Source organism: Hyperolius riggenbachi, chromosome 12 (assembly GCF_040937935.1).
Source record: "Hyperolius riggenbachi isolate aHypRig1 chromosome 12, aHypRig1.pri, whole genome shotgun sequence".
NCBI lineage: Eukaryota > Metazoa > Chordata > Amphibia > Anura > Hyperoliidae > Hyperolius > Hyperolius riggenbachi.
Window position 1 is genome coordinate 25,062,249 of NC_090657.1, and position 26,791 is coordinate 25,089,039.

A 26,791-nucleotide genomic window follows, 5' to 3' on the forward strand; every position below is an offset into this window, starting at 1 on the left:
TGGAGAGTTTTAAGGGAAATTTGCACTGTATTATATGATTGTTTGTGTGGCACAATCACAATAGTGGAACTACAAGTAACATATAGGAGAGTCCTGTTGAGCACTAATACCACTGTAATATATTATGCTGCGATTTTTACTTTTTATTATATTCATCAAAAAAGACATGAATTTTGGCAAAAAAAATGATTTTTTTAACTTTCTGTGCTGACATTTTTCAAATAAAGTAAAATTTCTGTATACATGCAGCGCGAAAAATGTGGACAAACATGTGTTTGATAAAAACCCATTCAGCCTATATTTATTGGTTTGGGTAAAAGTTATAGCATTTACAAACTATGGTGCAAAAAGTGAATTTTCCCATTTTCCAGCATCTCTGCCTTTTTTGACCACCTGACATGTTTCATGAGGGGCTAGAATTCCAGGATAGTATAAATACCCCCCAAATGACCCCATTTTGGAAAGAAGACATCCCAAAGTATTCACTGAGAGGCATAGTGAGTTCATAAGTTCATAGAAGATATTTTTTGTCACAAGTAAGGGGAAAATGACACTTTGTGACAAAAAAAAAAAAAAAAAAGGTTTCCATTTCTTCTAACTTGCGACAAAAAAAATGAAATCTGCCACGGACTCACTATGGTCCTCTCTGAATACCTTGAAGTGTCTACTTTCCAAAATGGTGTCATTTGTGGGGTGTGTTTACTGTCCTGACATTTTGGGGGTGCTAAATTGTAAGCATCCCTGTAAAGCCTAAAGGTGCTCATTGGACTTTGGCCCCCTTAGCGCAGTTAGGCTGCAAAAAAGTGCCACACATGTGGTATTGCCGTACTCAGGATAAGTAGTATAATGTGTTTTGGGGTGTATTTTTACACCTACCCATGCTGGGTGGGAGAAATATCTCTGCAAATGACAATTGTTTGATTTTTTTTTTTTACACACAATTGTCCATTTACAGAGAGATTTCTCCCACCCAGAATGGGTATGTGTAAAAATACACCCCAAAACACATTATACTACTTTTCCTGAGTACGGTGATACCACGTGTGACACTTTTTTGCAGCCTAGGTTCGCTAAGGGGCCCAACGTCCTATTCACAGGTCATTTTGAGGCATTTGTTTTCTAGACTACTCCTCACGGTTTAGGGACCCTAAAATGCCAGGGCAGTATAGGAACCCCACAAGTGACCCCATTTTAGAAAGGAGGCACCCCAAGGTATTCCGTTAGGTGTATGGCGAGTTCATAGAAGATTTTATTTTTTGTCACAAGTTAGTGAAAAATGACACTTTGTGGATAAAAAAACAATAAAAATCAATTTACGCTAACTTTTGACAAAAAATAAAATCTTCTATGAACTTGTCATACACCTAACATAATACCTTGGGGTGTCTTTTTTTCTAAAATGGGGTCACTTGTGGGGTTCCTATACCGCCCTGGCATTTTAGGGGCCCAAAACAGTGAGTAGTCTGGAAACCAAATGTCTCAAAATGACTGTTCAGGGGTATAAGCATCTGAAAATTTTGATGACAGGTGGTCTATGAGGGGGCAAATTTTGTGGAACCGGTCATAAGCAGGGTGGCCTCTTAGATGACAGGTTGTATTGGGCCTGATCTGATGGATAGAGGTGATTGATGGGTGTCTCAGGGGGTGGTTAGAGGGGAAAATAGATGCAATCAATGCACTGGGGAGGTGATCGGAAGGGGGTCTGAGGGGGATCTGAGGGTTTGGCCGAGTGATCAGGAGCCCACACAGGGCAAATTAGGGCCTGATCTGATGGGTAGGTGTGCTAGGGGGTGAAAGAAGGTGATTGATGGGTGTCTCAAGGTGTGATTAGAGGGGGGAATAGATGCAAGCAATGCACTGGCGAGGTGATCAGGGCTGGGGTCTGAGGGGGGTCTGGGGGAATAAAAAAAAAAAGACAGATAGTGACAGGGAGTGATTGATGAGTGATTAGGGGGGTGATTGGGTGCAAACAGTGGTCTGGGGGGTGGGCGGGGGGGGGGGGGGGGGTCTGAGGGGTGCTGTGGGCGATCAGGGGGCAGGGGGGGGGGCAAAATCAGTGTGCTTGGGTGCAGACTAGGGTGGCTGCAGTCTGCCCTGGTGGTCCCTCGGACACTGGGACCACCAGGGCAGGAGGCAGCCTGTATAATACACTTTGTGTACATTACAAAGTGTATTATACACTTTGTATGCGGCGATCCGGGTGCTAGTAACCCGCCGGCGCTTCCGAACGGCTGGCGGGTTACAGCGCGAGGTGGGCGGAGCCAGTCCCCAGCAGCCGATCGCATCACGAATGACGCGATCGCGCCGCCCATGCCCCTACAAGGACCGCCGCCTTTGTGCATGAGCTGGTCCTTGCGGGGTCCACTTTTCGGCCGCCTCTGTGCGTTGGGCGGTCGGGAAGTGGTTAATACTCTAATTCCCTATAAACTAAACAAGCCTCGCCCACAGCTTTTCACAGTGCCTTGGCACTGTAGCAAGGGCTTATGGGAGCTCAGTCTGGGCAGGAGGAGGAGGAGTTTACTAGCCATAGATTTCAGAGGCAGAGGGGAGAAGGGGAGGGGACCGAATTTGCCCACAGGCAAGCTGATAGCATCTCCAGCTCTCAGCCTGTGACAATCTGACAAACAGAACATGGCCGCTGTCATTGTATCAAAGGAATAAATAAACTTCTGAAGCTGTTTGCAGCTAGATTTGCTGTGTAAACTATCTAAACTTTAGATAAGATATATAGACAAGTTACTTGTTATGGTTAGTTTTTCATCTCGGATCCGCTTTAATTTAAACTGTGCATTTATAAGTATAACTTAATCCCATCTTAATACAGGTTTGCTTTATTGACCAAACAGGAGTGCACAGGAGTCAGTGAAGCTGCCGCAGGCTGTGTGCTGTAACACTTTCACAGCAGCAGGTGATCTGTCTGCAGCCAAGAGGAACACAACACAAAGTAAACAGAGTAAAAGGCCCTACATTTCTCACTTACATGCATTTACAGATGAAAGACTACACAGGAGTAGCTAAACCTGCACAGGGACACATCTCAGCTATCATGTGACTAAACACAACACACATAAGAGCCTTAGAACTATTCTTGCCAGTAAAATTTAGCCTGCTAAAAATATGGATGAAAAACTACAGCCTAGTTGCATACTAGTTATTCAAGCTTTTATTATAAAATACATTTATATTCATGCTCATGGTACACAGACCATTCAGCTACTCATGTCTGCGGAGCTTACAAGGTAATGTCCAGAGCTAGGAGATTAGTCATTTTTAGTGATGTAGATAGACATGCAATAGGTCAGCCTGATATAATTCTGGTAATCACAAGTATGTGTCAATGCATGAGATGTAGACTTAGTAATGTTACAGCTACATAGTGCACTCCTATTTTCTGATTACATAGCTGCTTTGTAGTTTTGCCTCTTGCCACACCCTATCTGATGTCTTTATTCTGCTGACAGTCTCAAATTAGGAGTCACATGATGTTGGTGCACACAGATTGTAAGACACACAACTTCTGTTTATGGCTAGACACACAGAGGATGTCAAAGCTCAGAGCAACAGGTTTATTTCTAGCAAGAAAGTGGCATTTTCTATGTAAAACGATTCTTTGTAATGCTGACATGGGCCCTGCTGATACACATGCTCCTACCCACTTAAGTCAAATCAGATTTGTCAGACAAGACACGGTTGATACTGGAACAGCAAAGTGGTATTCCTACAGAAAATGAGAGTAGTAGGCTTGTAAGATTACCAATGCTCAATGATGCTTGTACAATGCACATCAACACCAAGGCAAACTCATTTTTCCAATGCCTTCTGCATGGATGTGTCCCAAGTATAATCAGCCTTCTCCTCATCCTGCCAAAATCACAACATCTCTAGAGGGGGTAGAGGGAAGGGGGGGGGGGGGGGGGGGTGTCCTTTTTAAATTTAGTTTTAAATTTGATTTTGCGTTTCAAGCTTTATTATACTCAAAATGTATACTAGATCCTTGCTTGACACATTTTGGTAAGTTACAAGAAAAAAAAAAATTAAGAAAATTATTAATTGGATCACTTTTTGCACAGAAATCCAGCAGATATGAAACCCCAGGGAGGTTAAAAAGTACCAGTTGCCTGGCAGTCCTGCTGATATATTTGGCTGCAATAGTGTCTGATAAGAGCAGCAACAGGCATGATGCAGCTAATGTAGTCAGATTTGATAGGAATGTCAGAAACTTCTGATCTGCTGCATGCTTCAGGATTGATGGCTAAAAGTATTAGAATCAGCAGGACTGCCAGGAAATTGGTATTGCTAAAGAGGAAATAAATATGACAGCCTCCATATCCCTCTCACTTTAGGTGTCCTTTAAAGAGGAACTTTAGCCCAATATTGAACTTCATGCCAATCAGTAGCTGGTAACCCCTTCCCCATGAGAAATATTTACCTTTTCTCAAAAAGATCATCGGGGGGGGGGGGGGGGGGGGGGGGGGAGGGTCTGTATAGCTGATATTGTGTTGAAACCCCTGCCACAGACTGATGTCATGACCATGGTCATCACAGTTTGCTTTCTGTGAACCTCATTGCATTGTGGGAAACCATGTCTTTTTTCCAACTGCCAAGCAAGCAACATTCTCCCTTCGTGCATAGAACTCTCAATAAACATTCCGTACAGATCGCCGTCACCACCAACAATTCACCACCAGTGATAAATTTCAGAATGTTAAATCAGGGAGAGGAAAGATTTTACAATGGACAACCACTGACTAAATCATTTAAAGAGTAACTGTCAGGCTGCAAAAGCTAATTTAAACCTCTATTCCCTGTGTTAAACAGATTAGAAAAAAGCCAAAATATACTGAAGTTAAAAATCTCTCTTACTTTGATGTTTGCTGAACAGCAATCCTCTTTATTCACAAGGTTGCTTTCACAGTGAGAAGTTACAGGCTCATGTTACAGCAGCTTGTATCTTGCAGCCCAGCTCACAGCACTGAAAAATCAATGTGCTGTTCACAGGGCACATGTTCCGTTAGAGTATACTGCATGAGTCCGCTATTGTTCCTAGCCACATGGCTAATTAATATTCACTGCACAGTAGTGTTGTCCGGATTATGAACCATTAGGATCTTTGATCCGGACCTTTTTTGTGAGTCAAATCATCAGGAAGCAGGGTAAGAGGATATGACATCACAATTGGCTTCATACAAGACAGACAAACATGGAGCCTGCCATGAGCTGTCAGGAGCATCAATCTCTGCATATACTATATAAAAATTCTGTGAAATCCAAACGTGGACAGTGAAATGCATATGTAATGTAAGTACAGCCAATATTTAGCTACTGATATATGTGGTTTTTTTTTTCTCTGAGACCTTATACCTAACAGCTCCTCTTTAAGCAAGAAGTTTTGAATCAGGATGATACCAAATCATCTTGCCTTTACTGATGGCTAAAACGGTACAATACTCTACTGTGAAATTTAAGAATATATATATATATATATATATATATATATATATATATATATATATATATATATATATATATATATATATATATATATATATATATATATATATATATATATATATATATATATATATATATATATATATATATATTGTATGAATTATGTAACAGTTCCTCTGTTATGGGAGTGAACGGGGAGGGGAAGGTGAAGGATTGGGAGGGCGATGGGATGGAACATCCTAGCAAGCCTGCCTTTTCCTGCTTTGAATATTGAAGACAGCACACAAAGGTATGTGGATCCAGCATGAGCATACTGCACCTTGGGGTGCCAACTAGTGATCTAATCTTTTTGTCCAATCTTACCATTCTATGTAATACAGTAGTAGGGACTCCCTGAAGTATTTATTCAACATATTCACTCGGTGTAAGGCATTACACATTTACTGTATTTCCACAGTGTTGAGCTATCTGCTTCAAGATAGTTTGGTTTTTAAACACAAATGCTAGGAGAGGACTCATTTTGTAGCCTGTCTCGGAAGCCTGAGCAAACCTGTTGGCAAAACTGCAATAAGGCAGCAGAGGTGGGTGCAAGCCCCTCCCACTCAGGGGGCTTTCATTTCATTTCATTAATCTAGATTCTAGAGTTCCTAATTGCCATGGTTATTTTTTGTCTAAGAGCTAGGATACTCCCTCACCAGCTAGCTAGGTCACACAGTATGCATCATATAGCTCAAATAAGCCTATGGAGGGCAAGCAGAGGGCAGAATAGGAAGAACATTACAGCAGTTAATGTTACTTAAACCATCATAAATAAAAAATCACCCATTACAGATACACTGAGGCTTCTATTGTTCACCACTGTTATAGGTAGTAGTGCAAGGCAGCATATGAAGCACAGTTTTCTTGACACTTTATAAATATACCCACCAGGTTTTTCTCTACAGTACCACAACACACATGCTCCAGTACAAATCCTTTCCACAGAATGATCTACTCATTCTTGCACATCAAAGCAACGATGTTATGCTAGGAACACACCATACAAATTTCTGTTACTTTTTCTGTTAGATTTACCTGCTAGATAGATTTTTTCCACAATGTTGGAACAAAAAACCTAACAGAAAACTGTCTGGTGTGTAGCTAGCATTATCCTTCACTTGAGTCTGAAGTTTGAACTACAATCTAGTCCCATGAAAATAACTCCAGCCTCACGGAAAAGCAAGATATTTTATGTTTTACGTGAGAAGCTACTGAAATCAATAGGCAGAACCTTTTCATGCTATAATCTACTTTTCAAGCAACGGCAGAGTGAGTAATTTTCAGTCAAGGGCTTGATACTGACAATATATTTTGTGGCTGTTCCTTTCTCCATATTATAGGACAGCACAAGTTACACAGTGAATGGAGAGAACTCTTGTACTAGTGGAGTTCAGTTATTTACATAGATATAGATATATAAAGCCACAACATGGAGGATCCAAGAGAATGGAGGAGGAGGAAAGATATGGTGGATGAGCATAGCCAAGTTTGAGGTGGGATTTTTGGGTACCAGTTATCCCCCCTCAGTCTGTCCTTTGTGCGTCTCTCTGTCTTCCCCATTCCTGTCTCTCATTCTTCGCCTCTCCTCTCTCTTCCCGCCACTCTTCCCCACAGACACTCACTCATGTCTCTTACCCTTTACTGTCTTTCACTTTCCTCTCTCTACCAGTCCCCCACTCTCTTTTTTTCTCCCCAATCTCTCCCAATCTCCTCTCTCTGGCTCACCATCTCTCTCCCACCCTCCTCCTAAAAAAATACAAAATCCGATACGGTCTCATTCTAAAGACTTATGTATTTATATTTAACGGACATCTTCCATGGCACTTTACAGAGTACAGTCATGTCACTGTCCTCAGAGGAGCTCACAATCTAATCCTACCTGTCAGTCTAATGTCCTACCATATTAATATGTATGTATATGGCACTTACACAATTTGCAGTGCTTTACAGAGTTATAGTCATGTCACTATATGTCCACAGAGGAGCTCATAATCTAATCCCTAGGAATCCTACCTACCCCCCAAGACCCCCCCCCCCCCCCCCCAAAAAAAAAGCCTGGGTTTGGAGGGAGAATGAGGTAGGATAGAGGATGGAATATAGAATAGGAGATGGAGGATATGGAGGATCGCAGAGGTGGGAGGATGAGGAGGGAGATCCTGCATTCCATAAAGTTGATTACCTACATACTATAGATGAGCCACTCATACGCTAGCAGAGGGTCAGCAGATTCAACCATTACATACATCCTTATGTGATCAGAGGGGAATAGGTTGCTGCTTTTGTATTCAAACAGATTTCCAATAGATGTCAGCATTTTATGGGGAGCATATTTGATCATTACGATCGAATCAGTCAGGTAAGGTATCGATGCTGCAAATCAAGTAATGTATGGGGGCACCTTAATTAACCTATCATAATGTCATTTCTGAACGCGAGTAACTATCAGCTTCTGTTTTCTGAGTTAATGCTCCTCATAACTTGCATCACTCTGCTGATTACAGCGCTCTCCTCCAAACTACAGCTATAGGCAACCTTCTTACAGCAGATCCACTGTAAGGTCTGTTTTAATGGACCTATTATGCAAGCCTCCATGCCAAGAACTAATTGGCAGAATCAATGCCACAACATGGCTGCACTCCATTTCTGCATATACACAATTGTACCTGTACGCCTATTGATCCTGCTCGGGGTCACTAGAGACTTCAGTCAGTACAAAATCAGCAGGGTACTGCTGTAAACAACTTTTGATTTGTTTTTAGCAGAAATCGGAGTCAGGAAGTAACCGTTTGTATAATCAGGCTGCCAATAGCCTGTGCCCACTTTTTGTATTTTAAGAAGGAACGTTAAATTTAACTAGAGAAGAGAAATCTCAGCCAGAAAAAAACTGGCTACAGAACCCACACTGTGGACTTTGACCAGCAAAACCCCAGCATACATAAACAGAGATTTCATTTATAGTCCATGTTTTTGTGACCACTTTACATGTAAAATGATTTCTGTTTTACGGTGATTACTGTATTTTTTTACCATTTCACTATAAACAATTGTTTGAGGAACCATTAATCAACAATGCCAATAGACTGCATTATTGTTTTTTTTTTTTTTTTGTCTTGTGTGGTTATTTGATCACCAGTAATTACATTAACTACTATTTTGCAGTACTTGAAACTCTCAAGGACTTACTACCTCCTTACTTCATAAATAAACTTAGTTTTAACTAAGTGTACCTGTGGCAGAAAAAGCCCCTAGGAAATACATTCCTTGGGAGGGGGAAACATCTGGATCCTAAAGAAGCATCCCTACTCCAGGACTGGGACCCTCAAAAAACAGCAGCTTGAGCAGACGCACCAGCACCCTTCCGCTCAGCTTTCATTGGAAAAAAGCCAGGCTGGATTGGGTCCACACTGCTGAGCAGGCGCGGCCCGTCTGCACCAACGCAATAGCATAGACCTGATCGGGCTAGGCCATTTCCACCAGAGCCAGACGGTTCTAGTGCTCGTGCTCAGGGATGCTATACTTAAGGGGTCCCAGCTCTGGAACAGGGCTGCAGAGGAGGGCTACGGATGCCTCATTAGGATCCAGAGGCTTTTCCCTCCCTAGTTAAGTATCCATTTTTTGCATTTACCAAGTCACGGGTTTAATTTAAGGGATGGTTCACACCAACTGCTCCCGGCAGCTCATTTCATCTCGCTCAAACGCTTTTCTGCTACTGATACAGTTAATCACAATTTGTTGTCACTTGGAGTTTAGAGCCTAGGGAAGTTTAATAGAACCACAAACACAATCAACTTAAGGTCCGTACACACGCCAGACTTTAGGCAACGACGGGTCCGTCGTTGCCTCCCGCTGGGTGGGCGTGCCAGCGACAGTCCGGCGTGTGTACGCTCTGTCGTCAGACTGATACGGCTGTTCCTGAGCGATCCGCCGGGCATGAAGAGACATTTCATGCAGCTTCTGGGAAAACTTGCTCGGCCGCGTCACTTGACGTAATGACGGCGAATGACTAAACGCTGTGAGATGAACGTTCCCATTCATCTCCATTACGACAGTGTATCCCTAGCGTTATCTACAGGGGACAATCCCTAACAGTCCATCGTCTGAACCATCCCTAAAGTAAGTGGAAATTACATTTTGGAACCCATAACTCATGGAAAAGAATGACATGGTGAAAGTCACACAGACTACAGGTTATATGTACCAGTATATATGACATATGAACTGCACAGTGCATTATTTATATCATTAAGTAGGAGGATTGCCACACATACTCACCATCACCGCACAAGAATACCATTCCCAGCACCATGCAAAGTGGATGGACGTTGAACTGTTCTGCTCCTTCCCAGGAAAAGCCTCCTCTGTAATGGGACAGCCAAGTCCCTGTGATGGCTAGCGCTGCCACCCCCAACACCTGAGATGTGGCAACTAGGTACGGCATCGAGCCAGTGTTCTGACGAGCAACACTCTCCTCCATCGTGAAGAGCGAAAGGTCTCTTTACCTGTGAAGAAAAAAAAAATCATCATATAACAGATAGTATACAGTGCTTTACAGGCACCTGCTCTACTGTAGGGGGCTAAATGAGCTGCATGTTTAGGCTCCTCCCTCATGTCCAACATCCGCCCTCCCCTTACATCTGTGATTGTGCAAAGGATATGGATACAGGAAGATATTTAGACTTCCTGTGGTCCATGTAAACACAAGCATTGATACGGACTGCTCTTTCAGCTCCAAGCAGCTGTTAATACTCATCCATAACCAATTATCCCTGTATTATAAATGAACACTTCCATCAGGATATTATTATTATCTCTTAGGGTGCGTTTCCACTAGTGCGGTGGGAAATCGCCGCGGATTCTCCGTGGACGAATTCGCATGCAGGAGCGAAATCGCATGCGGTTGTATGCGAATTTTACCGCAAATTCACATACGATTTCGCATGGATGACGCTGTGTGCAAATTTAACCATGTCAGTGCCTGCGTGCTTTTTCATTGATTCCATGCGAAATCGTATGCAAATTCGCATGAAAATTCGCATGAAAAAACACCATGCGAATTCCCTATTAAATACATTGTATGCGAATCGCATGCGTGTGTGCGGTGTCAGAATTCGGATGGCTCTGCTGAGCAGATTTTTCCTGCACAAGAAAACGCTCCGTTTTCCTGACAAGTGGACACAGGCTCATTCACTTTTATTGGTTATGCGAATTTGCATGCGGGGAACGCATGCGAATTCGCGTTAGTGGAAACGCACCCTTAATACGAAGCTTTACACATATGAGTCTTATAGTGTAACAAGTCCAATATGACCTCCAAGATCGGAACATGATACTCTTTGGGAATGAGAACCCTCACCCAAGGACACTGGTGGAATTGATAGTTTAAACAGAGAAATACCCCCTTTAATTAACTCATAAGGGAATTGTAATATTACAATTCCCCTTAAATTCACAGTATTCATTCCATAGCAAGACTATGTCAAGTATTGTTCTTGACTACTCCCACTTATTGGGACAGTGTTTTAGACTTTCGCAATAAACATTTGAACTTATGATGTCTACTATTAAAGCTTGCCATGCACCATTGTTTTTGTTTTGTATTACTGTATTATATACTATTTGTAACAACATATAATAATTCATGTACACTGTTCTAACCTATTTGCAAACTATTTGAGGGGTTACTAAGAGATACTATACATGACTTCATAGTAGAAAATAATCTTATTTCTCAGCATCAACATGGGTTTACTAAAGACAGGTCCTGTTTGACTAACATGCTCAGCTTTTATGAGGTAGTGAATGCTAATATGGATATTGGGAATGCTGTAGATGTGATATACTTGGACTTTGCAAAGGCCTTCGACACTGTTCCCCACAAAAGTCTGGTGCAAAAGTTGAGGATGCAAGGACTGGGGAAGAGTCTGTGTTCATGGATAGGGAACTGGCTAATGGACAGAAAACAAAGAGTTGTGGTCAATGGATCGTACTCAAAATGGGAGACTGTTAGCAGTGGGGTCCCACAGGGGTCTGTTCTGGGTCCAGTGCTCTTCAATTTATTTATTAATGACCTAGTAGATGCAGTAGTGAGCAATGTTGCTATTTTTGCAGATGATACAAAATTGTGCAGAATCATCAACTCTCAGGAAGGTAGTGTCATATTGCAACAGGATCTGGATAGGATGGCTATATGGGCACATACATGGCAGATGAAATTCAATGTTGACAAATGTAAGGTCATGTATTTTGGACGTACTAATGGTCTAGCACCATACAAAATAAATGGGATACAGTTGGGGACATCAAACTTGGAGAAGGACTTAGGAGTACTCATTGACCACAAGTTAAATAATCGTACTCAATGCCAAGCAGCTGCAGCTAAAGCTAACAAAATTTTGGGATGCATTAAAAGGGAAATAAAAACTCGAGATGCTAGCATAATATTGCCCCTGTTTAACTCTCTAGTAAGGCCACATCTGGAATATGGAATTCAGTTCTGGGCACCACATTACAAAAAAGATATTTAGAGCAGGTGCAGAGACGAGCAACAAAATTGATGCGTGGGATGGAAGGTCTCACTTATCGAGAAAGGTTAGATAAACTGGGTTTATTTAGTCTAGAGAAAAGACGCCTTAGAGGGGATCTAATTAACATGTATAAATACATCAGAGGGCAATATAATACCTTGGCGGATGAGCTTTTTGTCCCTAGGCCTTCTCAAAGGACTAGAGGACATGATCTGCGCATGGAGGAAAAACGTTTTAACCATTTATTTAGGAAAGGGTTCTTTACAGTAAGAGTGATTAAGATGTTAATGTCCAGCGCTGCGTAATATGTTGGCGCTTTATAAATACAACAAATAAATAAATAAATAAATGTGGAATGCATTGCCACAGGAAGTCGTTATGGCAAACTCTATACCTGCATTTAAAGGGGGCTTAGATGCTTTCCTTGCGTTGAAAGACATCCATGGCTACAATTACTAGGTAATGCCTAATGATGTTGATCCAGGGATTTTATCTGATTGCCATCTGGAGTCGGGAAGGAATTTTTCCCTTTAGGGGCTAATTGGACCATGCCTTGTAAGGGTTTTTTCGCCTTCCTCTGGATCAACAGGGATATGTGAGGGAGCAGGCTGGTGTTGTACTTTATACTGGTTGAACTCGATGGACGTATGTCTTTTTTCAACCAAAATAACTATGTAACTATGTAACCTAACCATAACTTTCTTCTTTCTGTATATGTCAAAATTTTTCAATAAAAATAATGGAATTGGAAACGCACCCTTAGTACCTTAAGTATCCTTTCAAAGTATATTCAGTTAATCCTTATGCATAGATTTGATAAAATTTAACAATATTGTACAACCAAAATTGTATAGCCAAGAGGCATCCCAGGAGAGTTTACAAGTGACTTGTTGCACGCCCAGGTATCTGAGTGTAATAGGGTTGCTGCTGAATTCCAAGCGGAGAGTTAAAGAGAACCCGAGGTGGGGTTCTGACAATGCAATCCACATACAGAGGCTGGGTCTGCCTATATTGCCCAGCCTCTGTTGCTATTTCAATCCCCCTAAGCCCCCCCTGCGCTCTGCTATCCCCCATAAATCACAGCCGCGCTGCCGACACGCAGTGTGTCACAGCGGGCTGTGTTTATCTCTGTACTGTCAGTCTGCAGCTCCCTCGCCTCCTGATTGGAGGGAAGGGACGCGGGCGGGACCGAAGCTATACAGGAGACAGGGGGAGCACGCAGAGCGACAGTACAGATGTAAACACAGCCCGGCTGTGATTTATGGGGGATTGCAGAGCGCAGGGGGAACTTAGGGGGGATTGAAATAGCAACAGAGACTGGGCAGTATAGGCAGACCCAGCCTCTGTACGTGGATTGCATTGTCAGGACTCCGCCTCGGGTTCTCTTTAAAGTGGATCAAAGATAAATTTTTACTCATTGCATAATTGTGTTCCTTTCATATAGTTTGTAGGGCATTCCTCAAGCCAAATACTTTGTTCTGTTTTAATACTCTAACTCCTTATAAAATTAAACAAGCCTCGCCCACAGCTTTTCACAATGCCTTGGCACTGTAGCAAGGGCTTATGGGAGCTCAGTCTGGGCAGGAGGAGGAGGAGGTTACTAGCCAGAGATTTCAGAGGCGGAGGAGGAGTGGGACTGAATTTACACACAGGCAAGCTGATAGCATCTCCAGCCCTCAGCCTGTGACAATGTGACAAAGAGAACATGGCTGCCCTCATTGTATCACAGGAATAAATAATCATAAACGTTTGAAGCTGTTTGCAGCTAGATATGCTGTGTAAACTAAATCTAAACTTTAGTTGATATATATAGACAAGTTACTTGCTATAGTTAGTTTTTCATCTCGGATCTGCTTTAAGGTTGATGTGCTAAACTTGTTTTCACATTCAATACTGAATGGCAAGTACCCAGCTTTGCGGCTCTCAGAAAAACGTGCCTTAAATTTACATTTAATGCTGGAATTGGGGGACAGATTAATGTCTGTACAACTGTCCCGCGCACAATGTAGCCAACTTGCTCAGAGGAATAAATCGGCTACATTCTTTTTATTCAGACATCTGCTACTGTGTTCCCCTAGCACAATTGGGCTCCATCCGCTCACCCCTCCATGTAAAACAAGCTTGTGTAAATTCTGCTCATTGGTCTGACTGTAGGATAAAAAGCTGGATCGAGCTCTGCACAATATTCTCCCTGTAGTAGTAGCCCTAGCACAGGTGACATGGGGTATAAGCAGCTCAGCGTACAAGTGGGTGGAGTCAGACTGCTCTCTCGAATTATACAGAGCAGTCCCAGTGACTATGCAAAACCTTAATACAAAAATTGTAACAGTAAATCCCATTGCTGTAAAAAACAACAACAAAAAAAAAAAAACACACAACTTCCTCACTCACATGCAATTACAACGGAGTATAAGACAACGATGCCCATTACCACTGCTTACAGATCATTTCTATCCAAACTTTTAATTTTTTTTAAAACAGGGATCAACCAAGTACTGACAACTTTCCCCAAACAGTGGCAATTAGGATATCAGGGAGAAATAAGGCAATACTTCCACTGTGTATAGGAAAGAAAGATGCATCTACTCTGCCTTAAGAAGGAACTATAGTGAAAAGAACAATGAATAAAACAGTTTTTTTTTTGTTTTTTTTACTACAATATTTACTCAGCGTTTGCCCATTTTAAACTCTTTCCTCATCCCGATTTACATTCTTAAATCTATCACAGGTAGCGACATCTTTAGGCCTGCCAGGTAATCTGTACAGAATGCACAGAGGGAGATATTGATTGCTTGGCAGTTAGAAACCACATTTCCCACAATACAGGGAGGTTCAAAGACAGCAAACTGTTAGAACTATGGCCCTGACATCACACTGTGAGGGGTTTCACCACAATATCAGCCATACAGATGTCCTTGGGGGGGAGGGGGTATCTTACAGCCCCTTGCAGTAGTTCTGGCTCCCTCACAGTCATTTCACACTGCTCCATGTATCCACTGTCCCCCTGCGAATGCAAGGCCACGTGCCGTGCACTTCCTCCATCACACTGCCGTGGCTGGGAGCATTCTGTGCTTGCCCAGTAAGTAAACATTGCTACTGTGCATGCGCAGAATGCTCCTGGCCACGGGAGCTCAATCATGGAGGAATATGGCCGCACATGCACAGTGCCTCGCAACTGACAGAGTCAGCCAGATTTCAGACGGCCAAACCGGAAGTGTTCGCCGGCGGGTCCTGGACCATCGGAGCGGGGCTGCGAGGGCACCGATCGGCTGCAGGGGGCTGAGGGAAGCCCCAGGTGAGTTAATTCATTTTTTTTTACTTGACTTTAGGTTCACTTTAAAAACAATTAAAAACAAGCAGCCAACCAGGGTCACAGGCCCCTAAACAACATTTAATCATAAACTGAGCCACGTCAGAATGATCCTAAATAGATTGATTGTTCGCCTGGGGGATCATGTGGTAAAATACATAACGGTGCCTCATTGGTATCTAAAAATATTATCTAGAGACACCCGCTCCACATATAGACCCACAGGGGAACAAACTAATCCATAGAAAATATTATTAGTATTAAATTGATCTCCACTGAAGTTACTGGCATTTAAGCCGCCTATATGTTATTGTCACTGGTGTAGCACTGCTGCGCGATTGCACACGTGCACACACGTGTTGCCCCCCCATTAGCCCGGAGATCAATGAAAGGGAACATGGTTCCCTTTCATTGATCCAAGTCCCCAGGAGAAACCGCTGTCTTTCTGATTGAAAAAAAAAAAAGTTTCCCGTCCTTATACTTCCTGGAAGCGAGCACTTTGCTTCCAGGGCTTTAAAAAAAATAATCTCACTGTGGCCATCTTTTGGCCAAATAGTAAAACTACATCTACATACTATTTTTTTTTTTTTTTACAAAAATAAACCCACATTATTATATTTAAAAATAACTGCTTACCTCCCACACCAAAAATTACCCAAATAAAATTTTTAATGAAAAATTACAATAAAAACAAAGTTACCTAAGGGTCTGAACTTTAACCACTTCAGGATTCGGCGTACGCTTAACTACGCCCCTGAATCCTGAAGTGGATTGCATGGAAACGGCCGCTCGTATGAGCGGCCGTTCCATGTCAGTTCACGGAGGGTGTCTCCGTGAACACCCTGCGAGCCTCCGATCGTGGCTCGCAGGGTAAATGTAAACACACGGGGAAGATCTTCCCCGGTGTTTACATGTATACGGCGCTGCTGCGCAGCAGCGCCGTGGCGGAGATCGGCAATCCCCGGCCTCTGATTGGCCGGGGACCGCCGGCACCTGATAGGCTGAAGCCTATCCTATCCGGCGCAGGACGGAATTCCGTCCTGCGCCGCTCACAGGGGGAGGTAGAGGGAGGGAAGGGGAAGGCGGCCAGGAAGCGCTGCGGAGGGGGGCTTTGAAGAGAGCCCAGCCCGCAAGCGCAAGCAGCCGGCGGCGATCAGACCCCCCCAGCAGGACATCCCCCTAGTGGGGAAAAAAGGGGGGGGGGGGAAGTCTGATCGGCCTGGCTGCTAGTTGATCGGTGCTGCGGGCTGGAGAGCCCACGCAGCACCGATCAGCAAAACCACCCGGTATCCGGAAGTGGTTAATATGCATGTGAAGAGGGTATATTACGAACATTTTTTTTTATTATAAGCTTGTAAATAGTGATGGATGCAAAACTGAACACACGAACCTTTATTTCCAAATAAAATATTGTCGCCATGCATTGTGATAGGGACATAATTTAAATTGTGTAATAACCGAGACAACAAAGACAAATAAAATATGTGGGTTTTAATTATGTAGCATGTATTATTTCAAAGCTACAGTGGGTTGCAAAAGTATTCGGCCCCCTTGAAGTTTTCCACATTTTGTCACATTACTGCCACAAACATGCATCAATTTTATTGGAATTCCACGTGAAAGACCAAAAAAAGTGGTGAACACGTAAGAAGTGGAACGAACATCATACATCATTCCAAATATTTTTTACAAATAAATAACTGCAAAGTGGGGTGTGCGTAATAATTCGGCCCCCTGAGTCAATACTTTGTAGAACCACCTTTTGCTGCAATTACAGCTGCCAGTCTTTTAGGGTAGGTCTCCACCAGCTTTGCACATCTAGAGACTGAAATCCTTGCCCATTCTTCATTGCAAAACCGCTCCAGCTCAGTCAGATTAGATGGACAGGGTTTGTGAACAGCAGTTTTCAGATCTTGCCACAGATTCTCGATTGGATTTAGATCTGGACTTTGACTGGGCCATTCTAAACACATAGATATGTTTTGTTTTAAACCATTCCATTGTTGCTCTGGCTTTATGTTTAGGGTCATTGTCCTGCTGAAAGGTGAACCTCCACCCCAGTCTCAAGTCTTTTGCAGTCTCCAAGAGATTTTCTTCCAAATTTGCCCTGTATTTGGCTCCATCCATCTTCCCATCAACTCTGACCAGCTTCCCTGTCCCTGCTGAAGAGATGCACCCCCCGAACATGATGCTGCCACCACCATATTTGACAGTGAAAATCAATTAACCCTTCGCACACTCACATGCAAATGTTCAAACAAATGCATTCACAGATTTACTCATCCAGGCACAACTGTTATCCCTACTGCTAAATTAAAAGCCAGGGTTTTAGTTCACAGAAGAATGCAGTTAGGGTTAATTGATTTTTGCTGTTTCTAGCCACACCCCCTTCTGCACCTCCCTTTCCCTAAAAATTTATTTAATGTCCTAACTAGAGGCGATGTGCCTGGATATATGTATGTTTATTCATATTTGACAGTATGGATGGTGTGTTCAGAGTGATGTGCAGTGTTAGTTTTCTGCCACACATAGCGTTTTGCATTTTGGCCAAAAAGTTCCATTTTGGTCTCATCTGACCAGAGCACCTTCTTCCACATGGTTGCTGTGTCCCCCACATGGCTTGTGGCAAACTGAAACGGGACTTCTTATGCTTTCTGTTAACAATGCCTTTCTTCTTGCCACTCTTCCATAAAGGCCAACTTTGTACAGTGCATGACTAATAGTTGTCCTATGGACAGATTCCCCCACCTGAGCTGTAGATTTCTGCAGCTCGTCCAGAGTCACCATGGGCCTCTTGACTGCATTTCTGATCAGAGCTCTCCTTGTTCGGCCTGTGACTTTAGGTGGATGGCCTTGTCTTGGTAGGTTTACAGTTGTGCCATACTCCTTCCATTTCTTTAAATTTCTCAATAACTTGATCCCTGACCTGGCTTGTGTGTTCTTTGGACTTCACGGTGTTGTTGCTCCCAATATTCTCTTAGACAACCTCTGAGGCCCTCACAGAGCAGCTGTATTTGTACTGACATTAGATTAAACACAGGTGCACTCTATTTAGTCATCAGCACTCATCAGGCAATGTCTATAGGCAACTGACTGCACTCAGATCAAAGGGGGACGAATAATTATGCACACACCACTTTGCAGTTATTTATTTGAAAAAATGTTTGGAATCATGTATGATTTTCGTTCCACTTCTCACGTGTACAGCACTTTGTGTTGGTCTTTCATGTGGAATTCCAATAAAATTGATTCATGTTTGTGGCAGTAATATGACAAAATGTGGAAAACTTCAAGGGGGCCGAATACTTTTGCAACCCACTGTATAATGGCCGAAAACTGAGAAATAATCAGCGCTGCGTAATATGTTGGCGCTTTATAAATACAATAAATAATAATAATAATGAATGCTTTCAATTTTTTTTCTTAATATTCCTGTTAAAATGCATTTATAAAAAAAAAATAATAATTCTTAGCAAAATGTACCATCCAAAGAAAGCCTAATTGGTGGCGAAAAAAACAAGATATAGCTCAATTCATTGTGATAATTAGGGACAAAGTTATTGGCGAATGAATTACATTGCTCTGATGCAGAAGTTGAAAAATACCTGCGGGCTGAAATGGTTAAACTAGCCAGATGTATTTCACTTAAGGTACTCTTTAGTATCCTATTCCATGTTCATTACTAGCTCAACACTGCTACAATTTACAAGGCTGAACCCATTGCATCACAGGTCTACTCTCATATATACTTTACTTGCAACAATATGGGGCATGTGTCAGCCACAACTGTCTGGTACTGAGGACATTTCTGTGCACAAACACATCAAGACAGCGGCCAAACGTCACACGTACATCACAAAGGTCATCCAATGTATAAATATTTACTTTCAAACAGTGCAAACCTCTTACAACAGTCACACAGACAGCTTTCCAAAATCCATATGTGGAAAATGATGCGAGTGCTCTGCTTGTGTGTTCGATGTATATCTGTGATTATTTTATTAGTGCACTGCTGAACGCAGTGTCTGTCACAGATAAGGTTAACAGGGGGAGTGCAGAGATGACGCAGGTAGCACAGAGCCAGGGGACACTACGTCTGCAAGCCAAGAACATCATACGCGTGTGCAAGATAAACCAATTATCTCTCCCCTGTATTGCATTTCCATTTATTAATTTGTCAGAGAGATAGGAGGGAGCAGCACCCTGGGGCACCCAGTAACATTCAGCAGGCCCAATCAGACCTCTGGATGCAAACAAACCCAATATATTAAATCAGATTGTGCCATTGCTGCACGTGTGCTGCATACACAGCTCTTCTACTTTCTCTACAAGCTGTGTTTGTGGCCAATTATTTCTGAAACTAACACGGCTACATAAGCAGAGAATCCCATTCCAACCCCATATTATGATTGATTATTCTTAACCACTTCCTCCACTGCTACAGTATATCTACGTCAGCTGTGGCACCCTCTAATCCACAATGGCGTAGATATACTGACTTGTTTGCAGCCCTGCTGTGCACGATCAGGACCCCGGCACTGTCAGCTGCATTACTAATTGGCGAAAGGGAACATGTCCCTTATAGCCAATTAGTCCACCCCCCTCCCATGAACGATCGCTGCAGTAGTCAACTGCAGCGATCCTTCATCTGTCCCCCTCCGTGCATAAATAGTTCAGAAAAATCCTCCAGCAAGCAGCCTCACTCACCTTACCTCGTTCCTGCGACTATCCTGAAGCCCGAGCCTCAGATCCCCGCTCTGCAGTCAGCCCCGCTATGTCGAATACCCGGGTCCCAGCTTGATGACGTCGGAGGCTCGGGCTTCAGGATCGACGCAGGAACGAGGTAAGGTGAGTGAGGCTGCACGCTGGAGGATTTATTTTTTTTTATTTATTTTTTTTACTATTTATGCACGGAGATTGGGGGAGGGGGGCATCTGGCTATCGATCCTGGGGGAGGGGTTATTTAAAAAGGGGGGATGTTAAGATCACTGGGGGACATCTAGCTAACTGGGGGGGGGGGGGAGTGTCTAATAGTAAGGCACATGTGGTTACCCTGGGGGGGGGGGGGGGGTTATCTAATACCGGGGGCACATTTGGCTATGATGGGGGGCCGGTGCTAATCCTGGGGGCTTATCTGGCTAAAATGGGGGAATGCTGATCCCAGGGGCACATCTGGCTATAATTAGGGGCACTATTCTTAGGGGGTGCATCTGACGATCTATGCTGGGGGTGGCAAATGCAGGGGACACATCTGACTATACTGGGGGGCTTATATTGGGGACATATCTGACTATCCTGGGAGGGGCTGATACTGGGGACACATCTGGCTATATATTCTGGGGGACATAATACTAGTGGCATGGTTTTTATGACCGTAGCACTTTATTTTTAAGCTGAAACCGATAAAAACTGAGAAAACATGCATTTTTAATTTTTTCCCTCTTTTTTCCCATTAAAATGAATAGAAAAAAACAATTTTCTTAGTACAAAATACTCTCCAATTAAAGTCTAGTTTGTCTTGAAAAAAAACGGTATATAGATCATTTAAGTGTCATGAGTAGGGATAACGTTATTGCTGAGTAACTAAAACATCAAAACGGCTCTGGTCAATAAGGGGGAAACAAGGTCTGGATGCGAAGTGGTTAAATACGCTACAGAAACTGTCACACAATTATTTTATTAACCTGTGTAGTAGAAAAGGGCAAAATTAAAAAGAAAGAGCAACAACTTACATAAAGGTGGAGGCTAAATGGATCAATAATCAGACAGATAATCAAAAAATGTATAACTCCCTCTTATGTAATTATTAACATGCACCATGTCAGCAAATACATAGAAAAGCAGCCAGTGAAAAGAATTGGCTCTTGGGTGCATGCTGGTGTAAAAAAAAATTAAAAAAAAAAATTAAAAAAAAAAATCACTTTATTAAACCATTCTCGATAAAACCCAATAACTAGAAAGTACACACATAAATAGCACAATAGAACCACTAACTCTTAAAAGAGCCCCCCCCCCCCCGGTACACTGGAGTAGGAGCATGTAGTGAGTCTGCAGTCTTCACATAGTGTCCATCCACAGACTGATGTGCAGTAAAACCTTGGATTGAGTAAGGCTTGGTCCACACTACGTGTGGTTGCAGAGCGCAATCCGCGGTTCGGGCTCCGGTTTTGTAAACCGGAACGTAAACGGATAGGAAGCGGATCCGTGCTGCCATTTTGCAGCACGTTTCCAGTCCGTTTATGTTTTGCAAAAGAGATCTGTGCCCATAGCCGTGGGTGGGGAGTGGGCCACCATGCTGGAGGGAGAAGCAGCCAGGAAGGGGGGCAGCGGGCACAGCGGCAGGGAAGGGGGGGACCCCCCCTTCCTCACCTGGGACCTCCTTTCCATGCTCCCCCTTCAGCTAGTTTCCTAAAATCAAGCATACAACGAACGGCCAACTCACTCACTTCCTTGTTCCACCGCTCGCCGCGTGGCTTCCTGCAATGCCGCCCACTGAAGTATAGAGGGCAGCATTGCAGGAAGTGACGCAGCGAGTGGTGGGACGCAAGGAAGTGAGTTTCCCGCTCGCTACAGGCTTTATTTTAAGGAAACTAGCTGGAGAGGGAGCGTGGAAGGGGGGACCCAGGTGAAGGGGTGGGGTGTCCGACCTCCCTCCTCTCCTCTGTGCCCGCTGCCCCTCTTCCTGGCTGCCTACCTTGGGACACCTATGATTTGAGGGGAGGAGCAGGCAGCAGGCAAAATGGATCTCCCTCCATTTCTGTGTCTGTGTAGAGGGAGATCAGTTTTTAAATTGCCTGCCACTACTCCTCTGTGTATCCGGAATCCATGAAGTCCCAACAAATCCAGAACTCTCCGTTCAGTTTTTCAAGCTGGATCCCCCGGATCGCCCACGGATCCATTTTTGAATTGGGTGAAGACAGATGCTATCACAACTGAGCCGATAGTTCTTCTCCCTTTAGCACTGCAGGATTGTACAGAATCTCAGTGTAGAGAATGTGCAAAATCACATTTCCATGAAATCTTCAAAAGTAGGCAAAATCAACTGTCACTGGAGACACAAATAGGTTGGGGTGAGCTAACAGATGGCAATGATACCGTTTTTGCATTGACATTTTTATTTTACTTTAACTGTTTTATGAATTGTGGAACGAATCACCTGGGTTTCCATTCATTCTTGTGAGGAAATCTGCTTTTGCCATTTTATTTAAGAATTTATAAAGCGCCGACATATTAGGCAGCACTGTACTGTCTTGTCCCTAATAAGTGGCTGGATGGTGTAATGGTTAAGGGCTCTGCCTCTGACACAGGAAACCAGGATTCGAATCTCGGCTCTGCCTGGTCAGTACACCAGCGCCTATTAAGTAGGAGGCCTTGGGCAAGTCTCCCTAACACTGCTACTGCCTATAGAGCGCGTCCTAGTAGAGTCTGCCAGGAGAAAAGCACAATATAAATGTTGTTTGTCTTGTTGTCCCTAACTTTCCCTTAGAGGGGCTCACAATCTAGTCCTTACAATAGTCATATGTCTATGTATGTGTCGTGTAGTGTATGTATCAGTCCAGGGACAATTTTAGGGGGAAGCCAATTAACTTTTCTGTATGTTTTTGGGATGTGGGAGGAAACCTTAGGTACCCGGAGGAATCCCACACAGATACGGGGAGAACATACAAACTCCTTGCAGATGTTGACCTGGTTGGGATTCAATCCCGGAACCCAGCCCTGCAAGGAGAGAGCGCTAACCACCATGCTGCCCATATACTATATAAGAGCACTTTGGATTACAAGCATGTTTCCAGAAAGAATTATGCCCGCAAACCAAAATTCCACTGTATAAGATACCGAAACTGTCACAGTCTAAATGCTAGAGCGAAAATACCAATCCACTGAATTTACAATAATGCAGGAACTGATCCCAATTGCAGAACTGTCCAAAAATTGGATACTCTCAATGCGGCTGCACTAAAAGCATGTACTGAGTCCACAACGGCGTATCATCACACAGAGACTAAACACATATCAGGGAAGACAGCAGCTAGACAGATCCCATTCACAGATCCAGTACAGCTAAAAGATGTCCTCTTCAGAGCACCAGGTGTGAACCAAAGTCCAGAGCAGTGGAACAGATGGAAGCTTGATGATTCCCTGTGTGATGATACGCCGTTGTGGACTCACTACTCACTGAGTGCAGCTGCATTCAGAGTATCCATCTTTTGGACAGTTCTGCGATTGGGATCAGTTCCTGCATTATTGTCATTTCAGTGGATTTTCACTCTAGGATTGAGATCAACAATTTCGATATCTTAAACATCAGTCTGGATGGACACAGTTTGTAGTGACTTACTACATGCTTTTACTCCAGTGTACAGGAGGGGGCCTCCTTTAAAGAGACTCTGTAACAAATTTTGCAGCCTTAGTTCTTCTATCCTATAAGTTCCTATGCCTGTTCTAATCTGCTCTGGCTTACTGCAGTCTTTCCTAACTGCACTGTCTCTGTAATAAATCAATGTATCTTTCCTCTGTCCTGTTTGTCGGGCTAAGGATTGATTGTGTGGAATGTGCAGGGCTGCTTGTGATTGGTAGAAGTGATACACACCCTCTGCAGGCCCCCTGCACACTCTGAATGACTCACACACTATGCTTAGCTGAGCCTATTAGAAGCTGGTTAGTTTGTTTGTAAACATTGCCTAAAACTGTTAATTACAAGCCAGGATTGCAGCAGAGAGTGGCAGAAACAGCACAGAGGGGCACAGGAGAAAATAATGAATAGAATGGTATGCTTTTTATTGTAAGAATATTAGAGTACAGATTCTCTTTAAGAGTTAGTGGTTTTGTTTGGGGTTATATAGTATTTTGTGATTTATGTGCATACTTTCTAGTTATTGGGTTTTTTGAGTATGGTTTAATAAAAGTGATTTTTTTTTTTGCATGCACCCAAGAGCCAATTGTTTCTTTTCTAAAATAAAAAAAAAAAGTTTTTCTTAAATCCTCATTGTTCAACCACGGAGATGATAGCTGAACTGTGTCATATCAGGTTTTCCCTGCTTACAAGAAAAACATCCCCAGTAATGGGAATACATTACTTTTTTAATACCACAATCTCATTATATAGCATGAACAGGCCCCTAATAAGTCTTTGCTGACCAGACAATCCATATTCACCAGTTTTCTACTGCTGTGTAAGTGTCATGCTGACCGAATTCCTCAAATAGCAGAACAATAGTACCAAGTCTAATGCTACAACAGTTTTCTATAGAAAATGTTTTCCTGGCATTTTCCCAGCTGTTTCAGCCACTATGGAAAGGAGCACACAGCCTACTATGTAATAAGGGCATTGGGCGACACAACGACTCTAATGTTAGTCTGTCACACAACTAAATGAATCTGTGCCATCAACAGAAGTTATATAGATGCCAATGGAGCATGTGAGTGCGTTCTTCTAATAAGTTTCTTATGTTTTGCCCAGAGCTCCATGTAGATCAAAGCCCTTCAATTTAAAAAAACAGCACTGGCAGATTAACAAAAAAATCTTAAAGGAGTATTGTAGGGGGAAAAAAAAGAAAAAAGAAAGAGTTGAACGTTCCTGGGGCTTCTAATGGTCCCCCGCAGACATTCTGTGCCCGCACAGCCACTCACCAATGCTCTGGCCCCGCCTCCGGTTCACTTCTGGAATTTCCGACTTTCAAGTCTGAAAACAACTGCGCCTGTGTTGCCGTGTCCTCGCTTCTGCTGATGTCACCAGCAGAGTATTACGCAGGCCCAGTACGGTCTGCGCCTGCGCAGTCAGCACCTGGTGAGGTCATTGGGAGTGAGTAAATGGCCTCGCAGGTGCAGTGGTTTTCCGACTTTAAAGTTGGAAATTCCAGACGTGAACCGGAGGCGGGGCCAGAGCATTGGGGAGTGGCTGCACGGGCACAGGATGTCTGCAGGGGGCGGAGAATTGGTGAGTGGCTGCGCAGGCACAGGATGTCTGCGGGGGACCATTAGAAGCCCCGGGTGAGTTCAACTCTTTTTCACCCTATCCCCCTATAGTATTCCTTTAAAGCCGACCTAAAATCCAAACAATCGTAACAGGAAGCAATTACAATAGCATAAATAAAATGGGTACATGTTACTTCGCCACTGGCCAGTTCGGTGCAGGGCGAGCCAAATGACAGCCCTCCCTGCTGCCGCTTAACTCCTCGGCGGCGTTAAATACTATTCCCCCTCCAAGTTGTAGCAACTCGGAGGGAGGAGGTGCTCGGGGTCTGGCAATAGCCGGATACCTGAATTACTTATACGCGGAGCGCGCAGCATAGCATTTCTGCTATAGCGGTGCCCAGCTTCGGTGCGGAAATGAACTGCTTCATGAAAATATATATTAAAAAAAAAAAAAAAAAGGCATTTGGTGCCACAATTGTGCTGGATGGAAGATATTGATAAGTGATGACAAGGCGACAGCCCATAATGTCGCACTACAAGGAACAGTGCAGTGCTGTGCTTAGATAAGATTTTTAATACATCGCATGCTGACATCTATTAAAAATCTATGCCTAGTGTGTGGCTGCAATAGATGCCTCTCAGATCAGATTTGAGCTGACAGGGATCTATCTGATGGTCTAATATGGTGGCCATCCTTATGCTGGGCATACACGGCTCATTTATGAACCATTAAGATGGCTCGATAGATAATTTCCGACATGTCCGATCTCCCACCCGATCGTCTCACTGCTCAATTCCGGATTGCAGTGAATGGAAAAAGATAAGAAAAATAAGTGTAAAATAAGAGAATCGACTGCGGAATCGAGCGGCAAAATGATCAAACGGGAGAATCGAGTGCCAAAAACGAGCAGTGTATGCCCAGCATCATGGGTGTGGCCTGAGAGGTTCTATACATCTGTCTCCTTAAGCCGGCCTCTCACAGAAAGCAGAGGTGCCAACCACGGTGTTCCCAGTGCCAGACATTGTATGGGGCCCTCCAGAGCGGACATCTTTACATTTTGCTTAGTACAGAAATAAGATGCCGCTGCATTGGTTGAAGAAAAGTGGGAACAGTAATTGTCATTCTGGCTTTTTTACTTTGGAATTTTCCAGTTTACATCCACTTTAAATAGTAACCTTAAAAGTTACAGGTTTCATCTTACATTTTCAAAATTTCAAGAGTGAGCACAATTTTCTGTAGAATCAAGGCATCACTCATTGCAAACTAAAGAGAAAACACTGTCCTCACCTGGGATTTGTGTAATGGGTGCTATGGTGGTAATGGCCATAGAAACCTTAGGGTGCACATACACGTTATGTGGATTAGAAGTGATGGAATAATTTAAATGTTTCCAAGCCAGGACATTGTTTGCCAACTTACTCATAATAACTGGCCTGGACACGGATTTATGTTTATGTTAAACTGTTATGTTATGGTAGACAGGGCCACCATCAGAAATGTTGGGGCCCCTAACACATTCCCCCCCCCCAATTCTTTCCCCCTACCCACATG

At 43.3% G+C, this 26,791-nt stretch overlaps 1 protein-coding gene across 1 annotated transcript in view; it reads right to left on the reverse strand.

Moving 5' to 3' along the window:
• The window catches only part of CYB561 (cytochrome b561), a 71,866-nt gene that overhangs the window by 35,124 nt on the left and 9,951 nt on the right, over positions 1-26,791 (reverse strand). Inside the window, exon 2 of the mRNA XM_068264127.1 lies at positions 9,763-9,989. Within this exon, the coding sequence (XP_068120228.1) occupies positions 9,763-9,964 (202 nt within the window). The 5' untranslated portion in view covers positions 9,965-9,989. The remainder of the gene's footprint in view (positions 1-9,762; positions 9,990-26,791) is intronic.